This window comes from Dromaius novaehollandiae, chromosome 12, assembly GCF_036370855.1.
Source record: "Dromaius novaehollandiae isolate bDroNov1 chromosome 12, bDroNov1.hap1, whole genome shotgun sequence".
In the NCBI taxonomy this organism is placed as follows: domain Eukaryota; kingdom Metazoa; phylum Chordata; class Aves; order Casuariiformes; family Dromaiidae; genus Dromaius; species Dromaius novaehollandiae.
The window spans coordinates 1,233,626-1,250,471 of record NC_088109.1 but is presented as its reverse complement, the minus strand read 5'-3'; the positions used below and the strand labels follow the sequence as shown (position 1 = coordinate 1,250,471).

At 49.9% G+C, this 16,846-nt stretch overlaps 1 protein-coding gene across 5 annotated transcripts in view; it reads right to left on the bottom strand.

The window, feature by feature from the left end:
* Positions 1-16,846, bottom strand: part of RNF123 (ring finger protein 123) — a 62,246-nt gene that overhangs the window by 32,147 nt on the left and 13,253 nt on the right. For all 5 annotated transcript variants that reach the window (XM_026106611.2, XM_026106612.2, XM_026106610.2 and 2 more), the window contains exons 12-28: positions 16,255-16,359; positions 15,993-16,118; positions 14,654-14,746; positions 14,378-14,451; positions 13,793-13,910; positions 13,225-13,324; positions 12,685-12,746; positions 11,777-11,848; positions 10,919-11,039; positions 9,958-10,059; positions 8,251-8,357; positions 7,523-7,721; positions 6,904-7,049; positions 6,622-6,705; positions 5,788-5,895; positions 3,004-3,181; positions 1,472-1,546 (exon numbers count right to left, since the gene is read on the bottom strand). In XM_026106611.2, coding sequence (XP_025962396.1) covers positions 1,472-1,546; positions 3,004-3,181; positions 5,788-5,895; positions 6,622-6,705; positions 6,904-7,049; positions 7,523-7,721; positions 8,251-8,357; positions 9,958-10,059; positions 10,919-11,039; positions 11,777-11,848; positions 12,685-12,746; positions 13,225-13,324; positions 13,793-13,910; positions 14,378-14,451; positions 14,654-14,746; positions 15,993-16,118; positions 16,255-16,359 — 1,870 coding nt within the window. The remainder of the gene's footprint in view (positions 1-1,471; positions 1,547-3,003; positions 3,182-5,787; positions 5,896-6,621; positions 6,706-6,903; positions 7,050-7,522; positions 7,722-8,250; positions 8,358-9,957; positions 10,060-10,918; positions 11,040-11,776; positions 11,849-12,684; positions 12,747-13,224; positions 13,325-13,792; positions 13,911-14,377; positions 14,452-14,653; positions 14,747-15,992; positions 16,119-16,254; positions 16,360-16,846) is intronic.

Below are 16,846 nucleotides of genomic sequence, written 5' to 3'. Positions count from 1 at the left end.
TTTTGTGCTACAAGAAATCTCAGTCATGACCTGGGAGAGTCTGAAGGAGCATGGTTTCTCAAGGCTGACTGATGCTAAAAAGCACGCAGCTACAGAGAGCACCTGATCAAAACTATTATTGTCAAAAAGTATTCAGAATAGAGGCAAAGCCTTAAGTGTGGACAGTGCTCTCTCTGGGAACAGCTGGAGAAGCAACCAGCAAGACATGCCTGGTTGCTGTCTACTGCACAGTGCCTGTGTCTGTGTCCTTGAGCCCATTGTCTCCATCTCTAGCCAGAGCAGCTGAGGGTTTCTGCTGCCCCCAGACACTGACTGCCCTGCTAGAGGTTGCACAGCAGGATGCTTCCTGCTTTACTTCAGTGCAGCCAGCCAGGTGACTTTAAATCACTTCCATCTAGGGCACAAGCTCATCCAGCCAAACCACACAGAAGCAAAAGAACAGCCAAGCATCCTGCGGCTCTGCTGCAGATGTGTCAGCTTCCAACAGATGAATGGGATGTCAAGCAGCACTGTTTTGCAAGGGGAAATGCATACCTGCAGCCTTAGCTTGACCCCTCAAAAAGACTGTGTGTGCTAAAGGATGAAGGGAAAGATGATTCTGGTAGAAGGGAGGGTTACTTCTAAATCTAGATGACTTGATTGAAGATAAGGACTTTTATGTCCTCCTGAGGAGGGAGGATATATGTGCCTTCATGAATGGATACGAAATTAGAAAGGGCAGTAAGACAGCCTAGGCCTACCTGAACAAAACAGGTTACCAGGCAGCTAGAACTAGGCATGTTGGATCATTCAGTCTTCAGGATCTACCCAGATATCATAATGGGTCATACATACTAAGCAGATGAAGGAAGGAAACACTGAAGCTCTTGTCTCCAAAAGCAGTGGTTTTCCCACAGATTTGATCAAGACCAGAGTCAAGATCAACTGGAAATCCTGGTTTGAGGGCAAGCCGTGCTCTACTCAGCAGGATCTTGGACCTCCCCAAAGGCCCAAGTCAAGTCCCAAACCCAGAGAATTAAAGTCAGAAAAGCAAACATAGTGACTGGCATTTTTGTACAGATCTGTGTGTTCCTCTTGTTACCAAAGGGTTGTGGTGCTCTGGGCGTCTCTGTGCATGGTCTGTCTGTGCCTATGTCCGTTCGCCTACTTCTATTCCAGCTCAGGCAAAGTAGAGGCTCTCTCTTTCAGCTAATAGGGAGAGCACGCCTACGTCCAGGCAGCTGAGGAGCAGTGCTAGTCTTGACATGCAAGCAGCTGGGACACACGTTCTGTTCTCAAACAGGGGGCCTAGGTCATGTAATAAGCAGGACACACCAGGCAAGGGCAGTGCCCAGCCTCTGTTCGCACATGGAGGCATAGAGCACTCAATGGATTCAGCAAACAGATCCCAACAGAAGTCTGGTGAGCCCCTGGCAGTGGGATCAGCCAGATCTGCAACACTTCACCCCAGAGCAGAGGAGAGCAGCTTCACCCGTGCCCACGATCCTTGAGTCAGCAAAGTGCTTGGCCAGGATGGCAGCAAGGCGCATCAGGGTCTCTTCATAGCCTGCAAAGAGAAGGAGGGAGCAGGGGTCACGAGACGGCCCAATGGGCAGCCTCATGTTCCCAGTTTTCCTGCAGGCCCTGGAAAGGCTGTGGAATTTACTCCCTGCTACAGCTACATTTGCAGTTCTGTTGTGTATCTAGTAGTCAAAACAGAGAGCTGGGAAAACACATTCATATCCCACAGAGCCTCTTGCCACAGTCTGCAGAGTCTAAAACAGTCAGAGGGTAAGAGAGCAACGCCTAGTGCAGAAAGGGCTGAGCAACACAAATACCACCCTAGGCCTACCCAAAGAAGCCATGTCAAGTCTGCAGGCCCTGAAGAAATCTGCTATAGCTTAAATACAGCACAGTCCTCACATAATGGATGTGAAAACCCTAGCTATGCCTTGCTCGTGGGAACAGAAACCCTTTTTACCTTCGCGGGCTCTGGAAGGCACAAAGACTTGCTAAGAGGTCACTGAGATTGCTCAGCCAAACAAGACCCTGGGGTGAGCGTGAGGAGGATCAAGTCTGCAGCAAGAGTCTCACAGCAGAGACTTGCTAAATTTTTAGCTACCTTGCAAGCAGGAGATCACAAGTGACAAAACCATGAGGCAGGCATCATAAGGAAATACCGGAATGCCAGAATACCTTCTTCATCAGCTGCCTGCAACAAGGGCAGCATGGCTTGCACTGAGCCTTCAAGCCTGCCCAGACTCCTCCTACTGACAGTGGCCAGCACAGGCAAGCAAGCCAGGGCTGCTCAGCTAGACCCTGGGCCCCTCCATTTTGGGAGCATAAAGTGGCAGAGCAGGAAATTCTCTGTGCCAGGACCACAGGACTGGGGACAGGCACAGGTACACAGAGAGGGACTGCTGAGAATGAGCTGTCTGTTCTACAGTTCTAGATGGGAACTTGCTAGAAAAGCCAAGCTTTCTCCTGCCAGGAAAAGCACAGAACATGCACTGAGGGAATTCAGCTAAATGCAGGCTATTGGCATCAAGTAGGTGGTTGTCTCTGTAGGAACATATCCAAATCCCAGGGCGGGACGTGAAAGCAGCCTCAGTCCCTGCGCTCACAACATGTCTCGCAGCCAGAGACCAGTACGCAGTGGCAGGCACTACCAGGGGGCAACTACATCCTGCCACATCCCAACCCATTCCTGATGTCTCCTTAGAAACAAAATTCACAGCTGCTGGAGCGATTTTCACTGCAGTAAACACTGTGACAACTCTGGGCAAGGCATGGGGCTCCCTGCCTAAGTACAGCAAAGGCCACAGTACGCCAGTGGGTACCTACACTCAAGGAACAGCACTCAGTGCCTGCCCCATGGCACACAGACAATACACCAGTGAAGCACACCACAGTTCGGAAAGGACACAGAAGGGATGATGCCCAACGACTGCTACTTCACCAGCAGGATGTGGCTTTACTTAGCCTTCATCAGCCAGGGTCAGCAAGGCCTCCCTATCCCCTTACCTGGAAGCTCCTCCATGCTGTTGACAGGGCTGAAGTAGTTCTTGAGTGCACTGTAGCTGTTCATAGCCACGCTGAGGTAGAACTCTGGCATGAAAGCAAAAAGTGAGCCCGTCCTGTCGCCATGCTCGATGGTGCGGATGCACACGCGCAGCAGCCAGTATATGTCCTGCATCTTCTCCTGGCCAGGGAGAACACAACAATCCCCAGTCAGTTTTGCCCAGCTTCTCTTTGGAAAAATGCAACAGTCAGCATCACACTCGAGCCTCAGAAATGTCTCAGCATCTGAGAAGTTCCTCAGGCTAGGGCTCTAAGTTCATTAACCAGCCCTGTGCTATCTTGGGTCTCTTCAGAGTCACAGAAGAGTTGGGTGGAAGGGACGACCAGAGAACTCTACACCAACCTCCTGCTTGGAGCGGGACTATCGCAAGCACACGATTAGATCAGCTGTGGCTTTGTCTAGCTGATTCTCAAAACCCTCCAAGGACTACTCTCAGTAGGGCATATCTCACCACAGCAGGCCTCATCACAAAAAAGGCATGCCAGCTGTTATTCTAAGTTTACACTGGCTGAAGGGAGGCAGGCACTACCAAACCCAGGATAAAACTGCTGGGAAAAAAGCTAACCCTTCGTAAGAATTAACAAATTGGAACAGACAGAAAGCTCATACCAACTCAGATCTTTCCATTAGGTGGCCACAGCCTTCTGGATTCTGCACCAAGCATTCAATTGGATTTACTATTCTGAGGAGCCTCGGCCTCTTTTACTTCTATAGCAAAACTCGGTGGTCCTAAGTTAAACACAGGAAATTTAAGGGCATCTACATAACTTTGAACTTACAAAAATTAGCACTAAGAAAGGCAAAAAAAAGAAGAAAAGTTATTTCATATCCTGCAATGCCAAGAAATATCATGAGCAGTTTGGATAAAAATAGCAGAAAGATGGCTCCATTTCCAATTAAAGAAAAATCAGAGGTGCAGATAACTGATTTCATTTGCTTCGTGGTGTTTCTACACTACGTCACTGCCTTCTCTGGGAGGTTTACCTGGGTTTGTTCTGTAAGTTGGACCAAACAAGTGTAAATTGACTAAAGGGACTAAAAGATCTCAACATCAACACACATCTCAGCTCAACAGCTACTTGCATGATAAAAAACAACTGTGCAAGCAATGATAAGGTAAGGAAAGCTGCAATCGGTTTTATTAGGACTTGATAACCTCAAAAAGTCACGCCAGGTATTGCCAAACTAGATTAAAGGCTAAACCAAAAGAATATAAAGATGTAATGCTTAGCCACAGTATGACAGACAAAAACTGTGTCGTAACCAAGTAAGCTTCTACCTTGGCGCCAAAACCCGAGGGCAGAAATGGTCTTCCCACAGAGTTTTTGAAGATGGGATTATTCACTTTAAAACCAAGAATGTTTTTAAGCTGTAACGCTCCCTTTTGCCTAACCTTGAATCTCTCAGCTCAGAATAAATTAGTGACTAATTCCCCAGAGGAAGAAGCAGCCTCTCCCATGCTCTGACACCTTGGCAGAGACCTTGGACATCACCTTCAGACAGAGAGTAGAACTTGTTTTTTTCTCTCCATCAGCAATGCCTGCTACACTCATCCAGATGTATCCTTCCATTGTACACAAGTCACTAGGACGCTAGGACCAAGGCAGAGGCATAAGCAGGGAAGGCTGTAACCCTCTCTCCCAGACACCACTGACTCATCCAGAAAGGTGACACTGCACTCCTGGTGAGATGCGGGTACCTGTATTTAATATACTGATAGATTGTCTAGAGACACGAGTTGTGTTTTTGCATGAGCCATCACAGTGGTAACTGCAGCACACATGCATTAACACCCCTCAGCCTTTCAAGAACAAGCCAAGAAGAAAGGTCTATTTGCCGGCAAGCATGGGCTGTACTAACGTAGCTAGAGCGCTGTAGCACTGCACTGTGCCTTGCAATCCTGCTCTGTGAGTGAAAGGGGAAGGGGGCAAGCAAAGAGCTTGTGAGTCAGATCAACCACTGCTGCTGCCACTGCAGCTCTTCCCCTCTCCCTTCACATCCTGGGACACACGCAGAGCTTGCTGCCACTGCAGGTTAAGGGAAACATGTTCTCTTCCCCAGCACAAAAAACCCTACAAATGCAGAAGGTGAGATCTCCAGCGTGTAAGGGCACAAACTGCTCACAAAAACAGACTGGAGACTTTATCCTGGAAGGAGATGGCATATGCAGGGAAGAATGGATGATCTGTGCAAACAGTCACAGTCTTACTAAATGAAGAACGTGCTTCCCCTGCATGGGAACCCAAGTGAATAAGGGCAGAATATCTGAACAAAAAAATCCCGGGACATCATGTTGGCAAGGATCCTGCAGATTTCAAAAGAGCAGTGTTAGTGAGAATGCCCTCTGAAGCACTGCACAGCTCAGGGAAATGGCCACAACAGCCTCTATCCTCTAGTCATTCCCCGAGAACTGGATCTCCCCTTGGCCCTCACCTTTCTGTCTGTGAGGCAGAGGCCTGACTTCCCGAGGCAGAGCCTGCAGCATCGCACACAGATCAGAACAGGCAGGGCTGTGTTTTAGTGAATACTAATAGACCAAACATGGGACAAGAGGGGGCCCATGCCTGGGAAGAACTCTCCTGACAACACACAGGAGCCCCAAGGAGCATCAGCCTGCTCCAACACCAGAGACAACGGCACTTGTGGCACGTGAGCCGAGCAGCACAGATACAGAGACACATTTGTGCAGGTCTCTCCTGAACCGCTCATGTGATGCTCCTGCCCACCTTTGAATAGATGGTGACATTGATCCAGGCAAGGCGACGACTTAGGTGATTGAGCTTCTCGGAGAACACCTTCTGGCTCTTCAGCAGTTCCTCATGGATGTCTCTCCTCTGAAAAAAGTGCAGAGAGGCGAGGGTAGACACCATTCTCCCATTTACATCATTCTGAACAAACAATGCAGAAGCAAACACCACCTTGGGGCTAGTTAGGGAATGCTGGAAAAGACAAAACGGTCAGCAGCTGCTCTGCAGAGGAGCAGAAATCAGTGCAGATGCTGGTCTGGTGTGGCCAGCAGTTTTAGGGTCAACTGCAGTCAGAGACACTTTTTAAAGGTTTCATCAGAAAGATTCAGTCTCTGGCAGCTAGAATTGGACAGAAGAGTCCTGAGCCCAGCACTGGAGGGTATTTCCTATTTGTTTTTTCTGAATCTTTCATTGCAAACGGCAGATCCAAGGAAGAGCTCTAATAGCCCAGAAGTGCTGTGATTATGATTCGGAGGGTCTCTTCTGCATAGGAAACCTTTCCAAACCCTACACCACATTCTTGGAGTCTCCCCACTCCCCCAACAAGATGCGTGCAGCACATGGAGATCTGCGAGCTGCCTCAGCCTATCTGGGACCAGTCAAAGCAGTTGCCGCCTTCAGTCCCTCGGTTCCTCAAGGTGCTGGTACAACGGGATGGCACACCATGAAACACGGCTGCCAGCTATGGACATGGGTTACTCCTCCATGACAATGGCCGCTCCAGGACCAGAAGTCACCCGCTCTTCTTCATGCTCTTTTCTCATGTATTGAGGAGCCACCAGAGGAGGGAGCTGGGAGTCCAGAGATACTCACCCTCTTTGGGCAGCGGCTGATTTTTTCCTCTGTGTCTTTCAGTGCCATGGCGTATTCATTCACATCATCTGACACACCAACCATCTGAAAAAACAAGCAGACTCCAGCAATACAAGAGTTTTCCCCCCACCCCTTAGACAGGCGAGTGAGCAGCCTGTTCCCCAAGGGGCTGGGAGGAGAAGGAAAGGGCACACACAAGAGCTCAGCAAGCAGAGAACAGAGATTCAGTGCAGAAGCACAAAGGCTAGGAGGACAGATGCCTGCACAGGACACGCTGCTTACCTTCCCAAGCTGCTGGTGGACACTGAGGTTGTACATCATCACTATCCCATCCAAGACTTCCAGGAGGGAGTTCTCTGTAATGGGCTGCTCCGGTTCCTCTGGGGGTCTGCCCAGTAAGAGACCCTCATTTCCATGGCTGCCTTCAACTGCAATCCATCCCCAAGACAGGAGAGAAGTTCTCAGCAGTGCATTTTGGCACCTCAGCTTCCGCCTGCATCTCTCTGAAGCCAGTGGCCAAAGCCCTGCTGTACTTTCCTGTTACACAGTGCTCCCTTCCAACCCACACAACTCACCAGTCACACAAACACACTGTTCCCACCTCACCACCTGGCACAGATCAACTTGCTAAATCTGTCCAGACAGATCCAGGCCATGCAAGTCCCACTTTGTTGCTCTGCTTGCAGAAAGCAAGGCCGCATCTCCCAGCACACAGGGAGCAACAGCACCACCAGTGTGACATGCAGGATGGCAGAGTGGCTAGCTGTGGACTTGTGGGCCCCAGCAAGCACTGGGAAGGCAGTAAATTGGTTGCTGTCCTCTTAAGCATACTGGAAACTGGAAGTGGCCATTCTCCCAGGAACCAGCTGGCCCAGGCTGGCATGCAGTGGAAGTTACTCACTGTCCTCCTCTGTCCGCTGCTCCACACTTAGCGTGCGTACTTTGATCTTCTCCAGGGTGCCGAGAGGCCGCCGTGGATTCATCAGGCTGACGGCTGCTGTGCTGAGGAAACGGTTGGCACGGCCCAGGGTGGGGGAGCTGAGCCAGCCAGGTCTTGCAAGGGCTCCGCCAATGGCCAGCGCAGCAGAAGGACGCTGAGACTGAGAAGAAATTAAAGGAGAAACAGTTCTAGTTGTTGGGCTGCCCACTATTCCCTGCTTCTCCCTGCAAAGATTTCAGCACACTGACCACTGGAGGGAGAGCTGATACCCTGCCCACCACAGATGGGCCAGCAGCGCACGGTTAACAGATGCACGCTCCTTCCTGTAAGTGCCTGTCAAGTACAAGTAGCAGATCAGCACAGCAAGAAGTTGTTGTGTCTGTGGTTGTCTTGCACTTTTACAAACGCAAGCCCCAAGAACTGCTGTGGATGGGAAGAAGCATATTCATATCATGGGGCTGTGAGAGTACAAAGAAAATTTCGCTGCTCAAACTTGGTGATGCCAGGACCCTGCTGATCTCCAGAGATTTTTGTGCAAGCTCAGCTGTTTATTTGGTCACCGATGGGCTGGTTGCAGTCCTGAACCAGGCACTGATTTCCTAGAGCAAAGATTTTCTAGCCAGAGGCTGAGCTTGCTGCCCTGGCACCGGGGGTCTAGCCTCACTGGTGAATCACATTACACGGCTCACCTGTGCTGCCGACATTGCTGACTCCTCATCTTCATCAAGATCATCCATAGTCACTGCCTGCAGCTCTGCAGGGTCAATCAAGACATTGGCCTTTGCAGCCAGGTCATCTGTACAGAGCACATCAGAGTAGACATGAATACAGGAGCCACTTTTGGCTTCACAGGACGCAGCTCTAGGCTGGTCCTCTTCCCTGCTTCTTGGCAGTAGAGAAGTAGCCAGCCAAGCTGGATGCTCTGCCAGAATGGGCTCACCTTCCCCCAAGCTTCCCTACATGGAACAGGCATGTCCTTGCTAATGCAGTAGAGACCAAGCAGCAATGGGTGCTGCTCACCCTGGACCCATTTCTGTTTCTGCTCCTACCACCAACAAACAGGAATAACTACACGAACCAGGAGACAACTGCCAGGGCCAAACTGAAGGTAGTGTGTGGGGAAGGAAACTCAGGATCTGAGGCCATTTGTTAGGCCTCCAGTTTTTCAACAATTTTCCATAACATGTCCCCAAGTCACTAGGACTGCAGGTCCCCTCAAAGACTCTGAGCAGAAACTGTTCTCAGTTCAGAAGAAAGTCTGCTGTGATGACTATGCTGCACAAGGCCTGACCAATGTGTCCTCTAGTTCATAGCCCTATCTCCAAAGCTGGCCAGGAAGAACTCGGCAAGAGACAAGAAGATATTACATGGTTCTTGAGTTAAGCAATCTAACCTTGGACAGTCAGAGATCAACGTGAGAAAGGGAAGATAGTCCTAATTTTGGAAACTCACTGGGGAAGGAGAAGAGCTGTCTGAGCTGAAGACAAGTGTCACATTAGCCAGAAACCAGAGACAAACTAAATCACACTGAACGACAAGTGGTTTCTAACCCTTCCAACAGGGAGGCTTTGGAAGTCTGCAGCCAGACCAGCGTGTTATAGCCAAATGCAGTATGCAGTTGCAGTATGTACATGCGGCTGCTATTGCTTGTCTGGAGTGGTACAGCAAGGACAACCTGGGCATCCTTCACAGCCAGCTCACACAGCAGAGCTGTGTCAACGGTCAGTGCTTCGATAGCTCCTAGACTTTGGCTGTGGTGCAGCAAAAGCACTATGCCAGGGGGCATTCCCAGACCATCCCCCTTCCCTTCGCCAGCCACGGGCTGAAGCAATATCCTTGCAGGACTGCTCGATGTGGCCTCCCAGTTTTACATCTGCAGGCCTAACATGCCCTTACAGCTGTAGTGGGGGGGCTGGAGCTGTTGGTATGTCAGGGAGAACGCTGTTCAGCTAACCCCCCATCCCATAGGCAGTGTCATGCTTTGATACCCTGCTTGCTGACGCAGAGGACTGATGCCTAGCTCTGCACAGCTACTCTCCACTCATACCTACAATGTAATGTGACAAGCTTGGGGTAGGCAGTGAAAGTAGAGCACGAGAAATCAGGCTAGCAGCTCAGAAAAAAGGTTCCAAATGAACCTTCGAGCCAAAGAGTACATGATTAGGAAGAGAAGACAAATCAGTGCTCACTCAGGTATATAGGTTGTTACCTCAAAGGACGCTCCACTTCAGATGGACGGCACCTTCTCCAGAGCAACTTGCACCTCATTAAAGGTCAAGTCTCCACTCCTTAAATTTAGTACAATTACCCACAACTCCCTCCCTTGCATGTCCCTTGGTAAACTCCAGCCAGGACTTAGGGTGCAGGACTTATCGAACCTCCTGGAGAGTGCTCACCTTTCAAAGTCTTCTTGAGATGAGACAGAAGACCTCCAAGCCGCTGAAGGTCAAAGTAATCCACCTTCCCATTATAGAAGAGCTGAGGAGGGACGTATGCTTCTAAAGCAGAGAGGGAGAGTTTGTTCTGTGATTCCCAGGCACAGGACCCACGCACACATACCAGCAACAGAGCCCAGGGTCCAGCCTGGAGCCATGCTACATGACAGCTTTTGCTGTCGTAAGAGCGTAAGCCATTAATGCAGAAGTGATTTCTACAGTGAAACACGCATTAGAGCCACACAGAATAAAAAGCAACTGATGGCCGACAACGGCATCCCTCTGGTCACTTCCTCTTTCCCAGCCACAGACATTGAGGAAAATCAGATCATTAGAAAACTCAGTAGCTCTCCACCTCATGGCTTCAGCTGTCTCAAGCTCAGCCACTTACTGCCAAGGGTATCTTAAGGCACTTTTTGGGCCCAAAATAGGCAACACCTGGAGACAAGGCTAAGCCTGAAGTAAGAAAAGGGAGGATCATGCAGACTGTAGCAAGACAGGCAAGGCTGGGCTTGAGGATGGGAAAACACTGACATGGTTTCCCCTTAATCCCACAGTCCAGGAACCACAAAAACAGACAAATATCTCCTCCTAAACTTCAACTATGGGATAACTGAACTGTCCTCATACAGAGCAATAATTAATATTGGACTCTGCTCCAGAGCGTTCAGAAGGAACCAGCAAACAGCACATGTACTCCTTTGCAAGTCTCAGAGGAATTAACTGGAATAGATCTGGACATTAACTGGAATACATCTGCACACAGGAGTTTCCCAGGATGACAGGAACTACAGGCACAGGGTTACTGAAGGCCACAGAGTCCATATAGAACGCAAGACTTCCAGCATCCCAGAGAGGCCTTCCAAGAGGCAAACCCCCAACCCAACCACAGAAATGTCCTCAAGCCTTCTCCAGGCCTTACCTTCGCTGCTCAGTGTGGCAGGGGTCTTTGCCTTGTGGCCATCCCAGAAGAAACGCAGGGCAGCGATGAGCCGGTGCAGGAAGCACACCATGTACTCCGGCGGGCACAGCACGGTCAAGTTCTAGGGCAAAGAATCATCTCAGCCATTAGGGCTACTGTGAAAGAGCATCTCAGTCCTAGTGGTCACCTGGGGCAGGCAGAAACTTCTTGCTTCCAGCCTTGCTCAAAGCACTTTCCCCAGTTTGCAGAGCGCGCCTCTAGCTTCCAGGACTGGGAGAGAGCCCACCTCTGATGGCAGGCAGCAGTTTCCACCTCTAGAAAGTCCTGGGTACTGAAACAACAGTTGCTCTGGCAGCACACAGGAGCATGGATTCCACACGCTCTACCACCAGAGATGGGCTACTAACTAATGTGTAGATGCAGGTGAAGAAAGGGCTTACTGCAATAGCAGATTTGCCACCTCCCAAAGCTGCAGGCTAACAGCCTGACGAAAGCTCAGAAGAGTGGTCCTCATCCAGGCAGTGAAGGGGATCCCAAAGCCAGCAGACCAGCTGTGGCAGAGCACTCCAAGGCCACATTCCCTGCGGGATTTTAGCAGGATGTTCAGTTCCTTTCCTCCAAATCTGTGGCTCACACCCAAAGCTGCTCCTAAGGACCACCTTCCCAAAAATCACAGCAAAGGACTTGGATAAGCTTCCTGGATTCTAGCCTCTGATTTTCTCCCTCCTCCGCACTTCCAGCCATCTCTAGACCTCATCTACTGGAAGCAGCCCAACCAAATGGGTAGGAGCTCCCAGCTCAAAAATGCAGAGAGCGTTTAGGGTGAGGTTTGTAGGAGGGGCTGGCCCTCTGACTTACCCCTCTGTTGCTAGCATTTTCCTGAAGAAACTTGCGGAATTTGTTCAGGAATATATATCTGGAGGCTTCCCCCTGGCGACACAAAAAGCAGCAGGTGAACTCCCACGAAACGCGTTATTTATCCACCTCCCTGCACTCTGTGATGTGTTTGCCTCATATGACGTTCGCCCTGGGTGTTCATTCAGGCTTTAGGCACTTAAGGCAGAGCAACCCAGAGAGCCTCCCAGTAATCTCAGGGCCTAGAGTGAAGCATAAGTCCTTACGCAGCCTGAACTTGCTGAGAACAGAGCTGTATTCACTTGAGACCTAAGTTCAGCAGGAGAAAGGAACTAACCCAGTCTCCACCATTGCTAGAAGGCCCAAGAAGGCCTCTTTGGCCACTGCTATGCAATCAAGTGCTGGGTTTTCCAAAGTCCCTGCTGGGATCTACTGGTTGTGGCCAGTAGACCTTCAGCAGTGCCCAGCTGGATGCACCCTCCACTTCCTCAGTAGAGGCATACACTTACATAACCGACATTTCCCTTCGAGACTGGTATTAAGTGTCAGGGTAGGATGAACTGTAGTCAGATCGGGATTGTTCAATTCAACAGAGACCCAATGCTGGCCTAGATGCAATTCATATTATCAGCCAGCACTGGCAAAGAATCTGATTCCCTTTACACAGGGTCCAAAGTCTCAATCTGCAATTCAACCTGCCTGAATGGGTCAATTTGAGAATTGATCCTGAGGACCGAAGGTCTCCACAGCTGCACTTCCATACAGAGATCACGGCATGTGTCACACACAACAGGCAGCACGGCTCCTGGTTCCAGAGCTGGTGCTCATGTAGGCTTTAATGGGAAGCACAAAAACCTATACAAGCCCTGTGATGTGGAGATACTGTACCAAAATATCCACTGATCACTTACCCCTCCTCTGTCTTTATTGTTGAGCAGCAACTTCAGAATCTGAACCTGGAGACCTTCCACCACTAAAATTGGGACACACCAGTCAGCCATCAGACAAAAAGCACCAGAGATCATCTACCCACATCGATCCCAAGCATGGTATCCTGTCCCCAAGAGAAATGGCACTTCCTCAGAGCAGGCTGCCCAGGAAGAACTGGTGCCAACAGAACATTAGTCCCATCACTATGAGAATTTTCTCCACCTCCACCTAGCAACAAATTCATCCATAGCTGATAAGCAATGCCTCTAAAGAAGAGTTTGGATTTTGCTCACGTCCCCTAGCAGGATGCTACAGATCTGTGTAGCCGGTCCCAACACTTGTACCCCTCTGCCAGACGGCTTGTCTGGGCCCCTGCCCTGCAGCACAGCCTGCTGTGACAAGAACGCATCTGGACTTCAGGCCATGAAGGGGATTTGAAAACAGCTCATGGGCTGCTTCCCCTTGCCACACAAAAGCTATAGCATCTTAGCAAATGGCAATTTTCCTCCCTCCCCACAGACCTTCAATGCGTTTCTTGAGGCGCTGGCAGCCTCTTTCATATGCCCGCCGCCTCAGTCTCTCTTCAGCGCTCTCCTCCTTCACTTCCTTACTCTCCTTGCCCTGGATGGGGGAAAGGCACTGATTAGCAAGAGATCACTGCATGGGAAAAATGCCTCACTTCAGGGGGAGCAGAAATTCACTGAAACTATGTGCAAGTGCACAGCAGCAGCCGGCAGCAAACCTAAACAGCTTCCCAGGCCTTGCAATGACCGAGAAGCAGGCAAAGTTTCAGGACGCACAAGTCAAGCTGTAGCTGCTGAGCCACTGTGAGGTTCACTTCCAAATCTGCTGCCACAGAGAACTGTCCCCCTCTCCTGTCCTGAGCAATGAACCCCAAACCTCCCCTCTAAGGGGAAAGTAAAGATGACAGGACAATGGAGGGGATGCAACCCACGGAGAGCTCTGCTGTCGGAAACATGGGGCATCCGACTTCATCAGCCAGAAAACAATGGGGACAGATGCCTCCGTGGCCTGAGCAGGCCACAAAATTTCTTCATTTTCACTACTGGGAGATTTGCTCTTACTCACCTCCTTGGTGAAGCGATTTGGCCACCATGTGGTGGGAATGAGCTCCTGCAAACCAGCCTCCTCCACACGCAGAGGGCTCTTAATGTAGAAGAACACAACCGAACGGAGCACATCAAAGCTGTGGCAAAGTTAAAGTAAGCACAGCAGCTACGTGGGAGAACGTGCACAGTGCATTTTCACAGCTGTAATGAGAGACTCCTTTCCAAACAACCACTCAAAGCTCTGCAAAGTCCAGAGATCCCTTGTTCCGGGAGAAGCCCCATGCAGTTGTCACAGCAGTTGCCCAAATGCCAGATCGGCAGCTGAACTGCTCTGAAAGTGGTTTTGCTCTAGGGTCATTAGGGAGGTCAGTCAGGTAGAAATGAAGTCCTTCCTTTTAGGAGGATGTGACCTATAAGGCACCAGTTTCCCCTCCTCAAAGCAGAAGTTTACAGAGAATGGTGTCAGGCAAACAGAGGAGACCTGAGTGATAACCTCTCAAAGGTGGAGTGCTTTTGCCTCTCAGGCCCTGCAGATCCTTGCAGTCTCCTTGGCTGCACTATTGTGGGCAGGGAGAACTGAGACCAGAGGAGATGCAAAGGATACAGAACATTGCTGAGTAGATATTTCCTGGATTTCTCATGCTTCAAGACTGCAATGGTGAGCCGGAGGTAGTGAATCTAGGGAAACAGGAGAAGCAAAACTGACTCCATCTACAGATGAGGACACAACCCTCTAATAGGTACCACATGACAGAATTGCCATCTCTGGATCAAATGACCGCAGATAGTCCAAAACATTAACTACCTTTGCACAAGGAGACAGCACATAACACAAGTTTGGCTAGTCACAGATTCCTGTGGATTTGGAAATGCAACTCACTTGTAATCCCAGGTCTGGGATGATCGGGGAGAACCTGTAAGCCCGCAGCAGGGACATCAGTAACTGCTTGAGGCACTCGTGCACTTCGTACTCCTGAGGAAATAAGAAACGCATTGAACAGCAATAGCAAGGAGTGGGGAACAGCCCTAGCCTGCAGTCTTGGAAGGTTGCAGCATCCACTTCTGAACTGAAAAGGCAGGCACTCCAAACCAACAGTGTTTGTCCATCTGAATCCATGGGAGAGACTTTTGCCTGAGCAGAAGTTGGTGCTGTCACTCCACTACAGGGAAGCAAACTGCTGCTTCCTGTAAAACCAACCCTGTAGACATCTACAATAAGTCAAAGTCCCAGGTCTAATTCAACTGGGTTGAAGCAGCCCCATCTCCATATCCCCCAGATCTACCCAACACACAATGCTGGCAGAACTAACCCAGAAAGGAAAGACAAACCACTCCTGTGTAAATGAGGCAATGGTCAGAGACCCCAAAAGGCAGCTCTTCCAACTCATAGCCAACCAGCAAGAGAAGAGTTGATTCTCCAACCAATATGGCAGTCCTGCCAGAGCCTTTTAGCTTCACTTCTAGGAGAGTAGATGTAAAATTTTTCAGGGGAACTTTCATGATAGCTGGATAGGCCAGTGCCCACTCCTATTAACTGTTACCAAAGGACTGAGCAATAACTAGCACCCCAAAGGACAGACGCCCAGCCACCAAGCAGATTCCTGGCAGTGACTGACTCCATGCAAAAGCCCCAGCATAGCAGCAGTGGCAGCTCACCAGTGGCTAGCAAACGCCAGCTCAACCATTCAGAGAAGGAGTGACCCATCATTCAGATTGGATAGGAAAAGGCACAGGAAGCTGGAAGGCTTTTTTTCACCAGCAGCACTGTAAGTGGGGAGACTGTGATGCTTGTTTCCACCCCAGTCCTGCACACCTGATTGATCTCTTGCAGCACATGTCAGCTTCTAAGACCTCCACAGTCACACAAGCACAGTGTTCAAGGGAACAACTCATTGATGAATCTGATGTTCACAGAAGCAGGAACTTACTCAAGGTCACCAGTTACTTTAGCAGTAAGAGAGGCTTAGGAATGCCTTGCTAGTGTAATTCCCAGTATCACCATTACCAATTACTCTGTATTCAATCCTCATTCCCTGGGCTTGGAGCAGCAGCCAGATGACCCAGGTGAGATGATGGTCTGTCACAAAATAGGGATCTTGTCATCAGGAAGGGGGAAAAGCTGACAGCTACCAGCATTTGCCAGGGAAGGCCCCTGTTCTCAGCACTTCCCATGCTCTCCTTGTGATCCCTGGGGAAGAACCAGCACCCTAACAACTCACCTCCATGAGAAGCCACATGAGATCCAGCAACTGCTGGATAAGGGGATGGGCCTCCACTGCTCCTCCTCGCTCCAGGATACTCAACAGGAAGGTCATGAGCACATCTTCCACCAGGTACACCTTGCACTATGGACAGAGAGCCAGGTCAACTGTCTTCCAAGGCACAGTCACTTTCTAGCAAAGGCTGAGGCCGAGTTTGTCTCCTCTTACAAGCACAGTAACAGGTACCTTCAGAAGCTTGCAAAGGGCAGGCAAAACTCACCATGAGAGGAGCAAAGTAATTGAAGATGTGGGCTAATGTAATCAGCACTGTGGGTTCTCCCTGCAGCTGCCACATGGACGTGTCCTTCTCCACCAGCTTCCCCTCCTGCAATGACAGATCCAGAGAAACACATGGCTTAGATCCAGCCCACTGGACCCAAAAGCCAATGACTGAACGAACTGGAGGCTTGAAGCAGCCACTGTTTGCTATTCTATGCCTGATTGTACCAGAAAGCTTGAATGTGGGAGTTTAGGATGGCAAAGAAGCCAGGCCATGCTTCTGGAGAGCTCCAGCTCACTCCAGATGTCAGTTAATATCAATCCCACGCATGCACCTCAGTGACCTGTTTTTCCAAAATGGTTCGAGTCCACAAGATTATTGTAGATGCGAGTCCTTGCAGCAGAGATCACCATGCAAACCAGGCCTCCATTCAAACCTAGACCATAGCAGATAGCACTCCCTATGCTTTGGGCATAATCATCCCATCTTTCATCGTAGTGGAAAAAAAAAAATGTTTTTTAGTGGGCAGTGCTATGGTCAAAACAGTTTTCAGGGTAGACTTGCCAGAATTTGACCACACATCACAGTACCA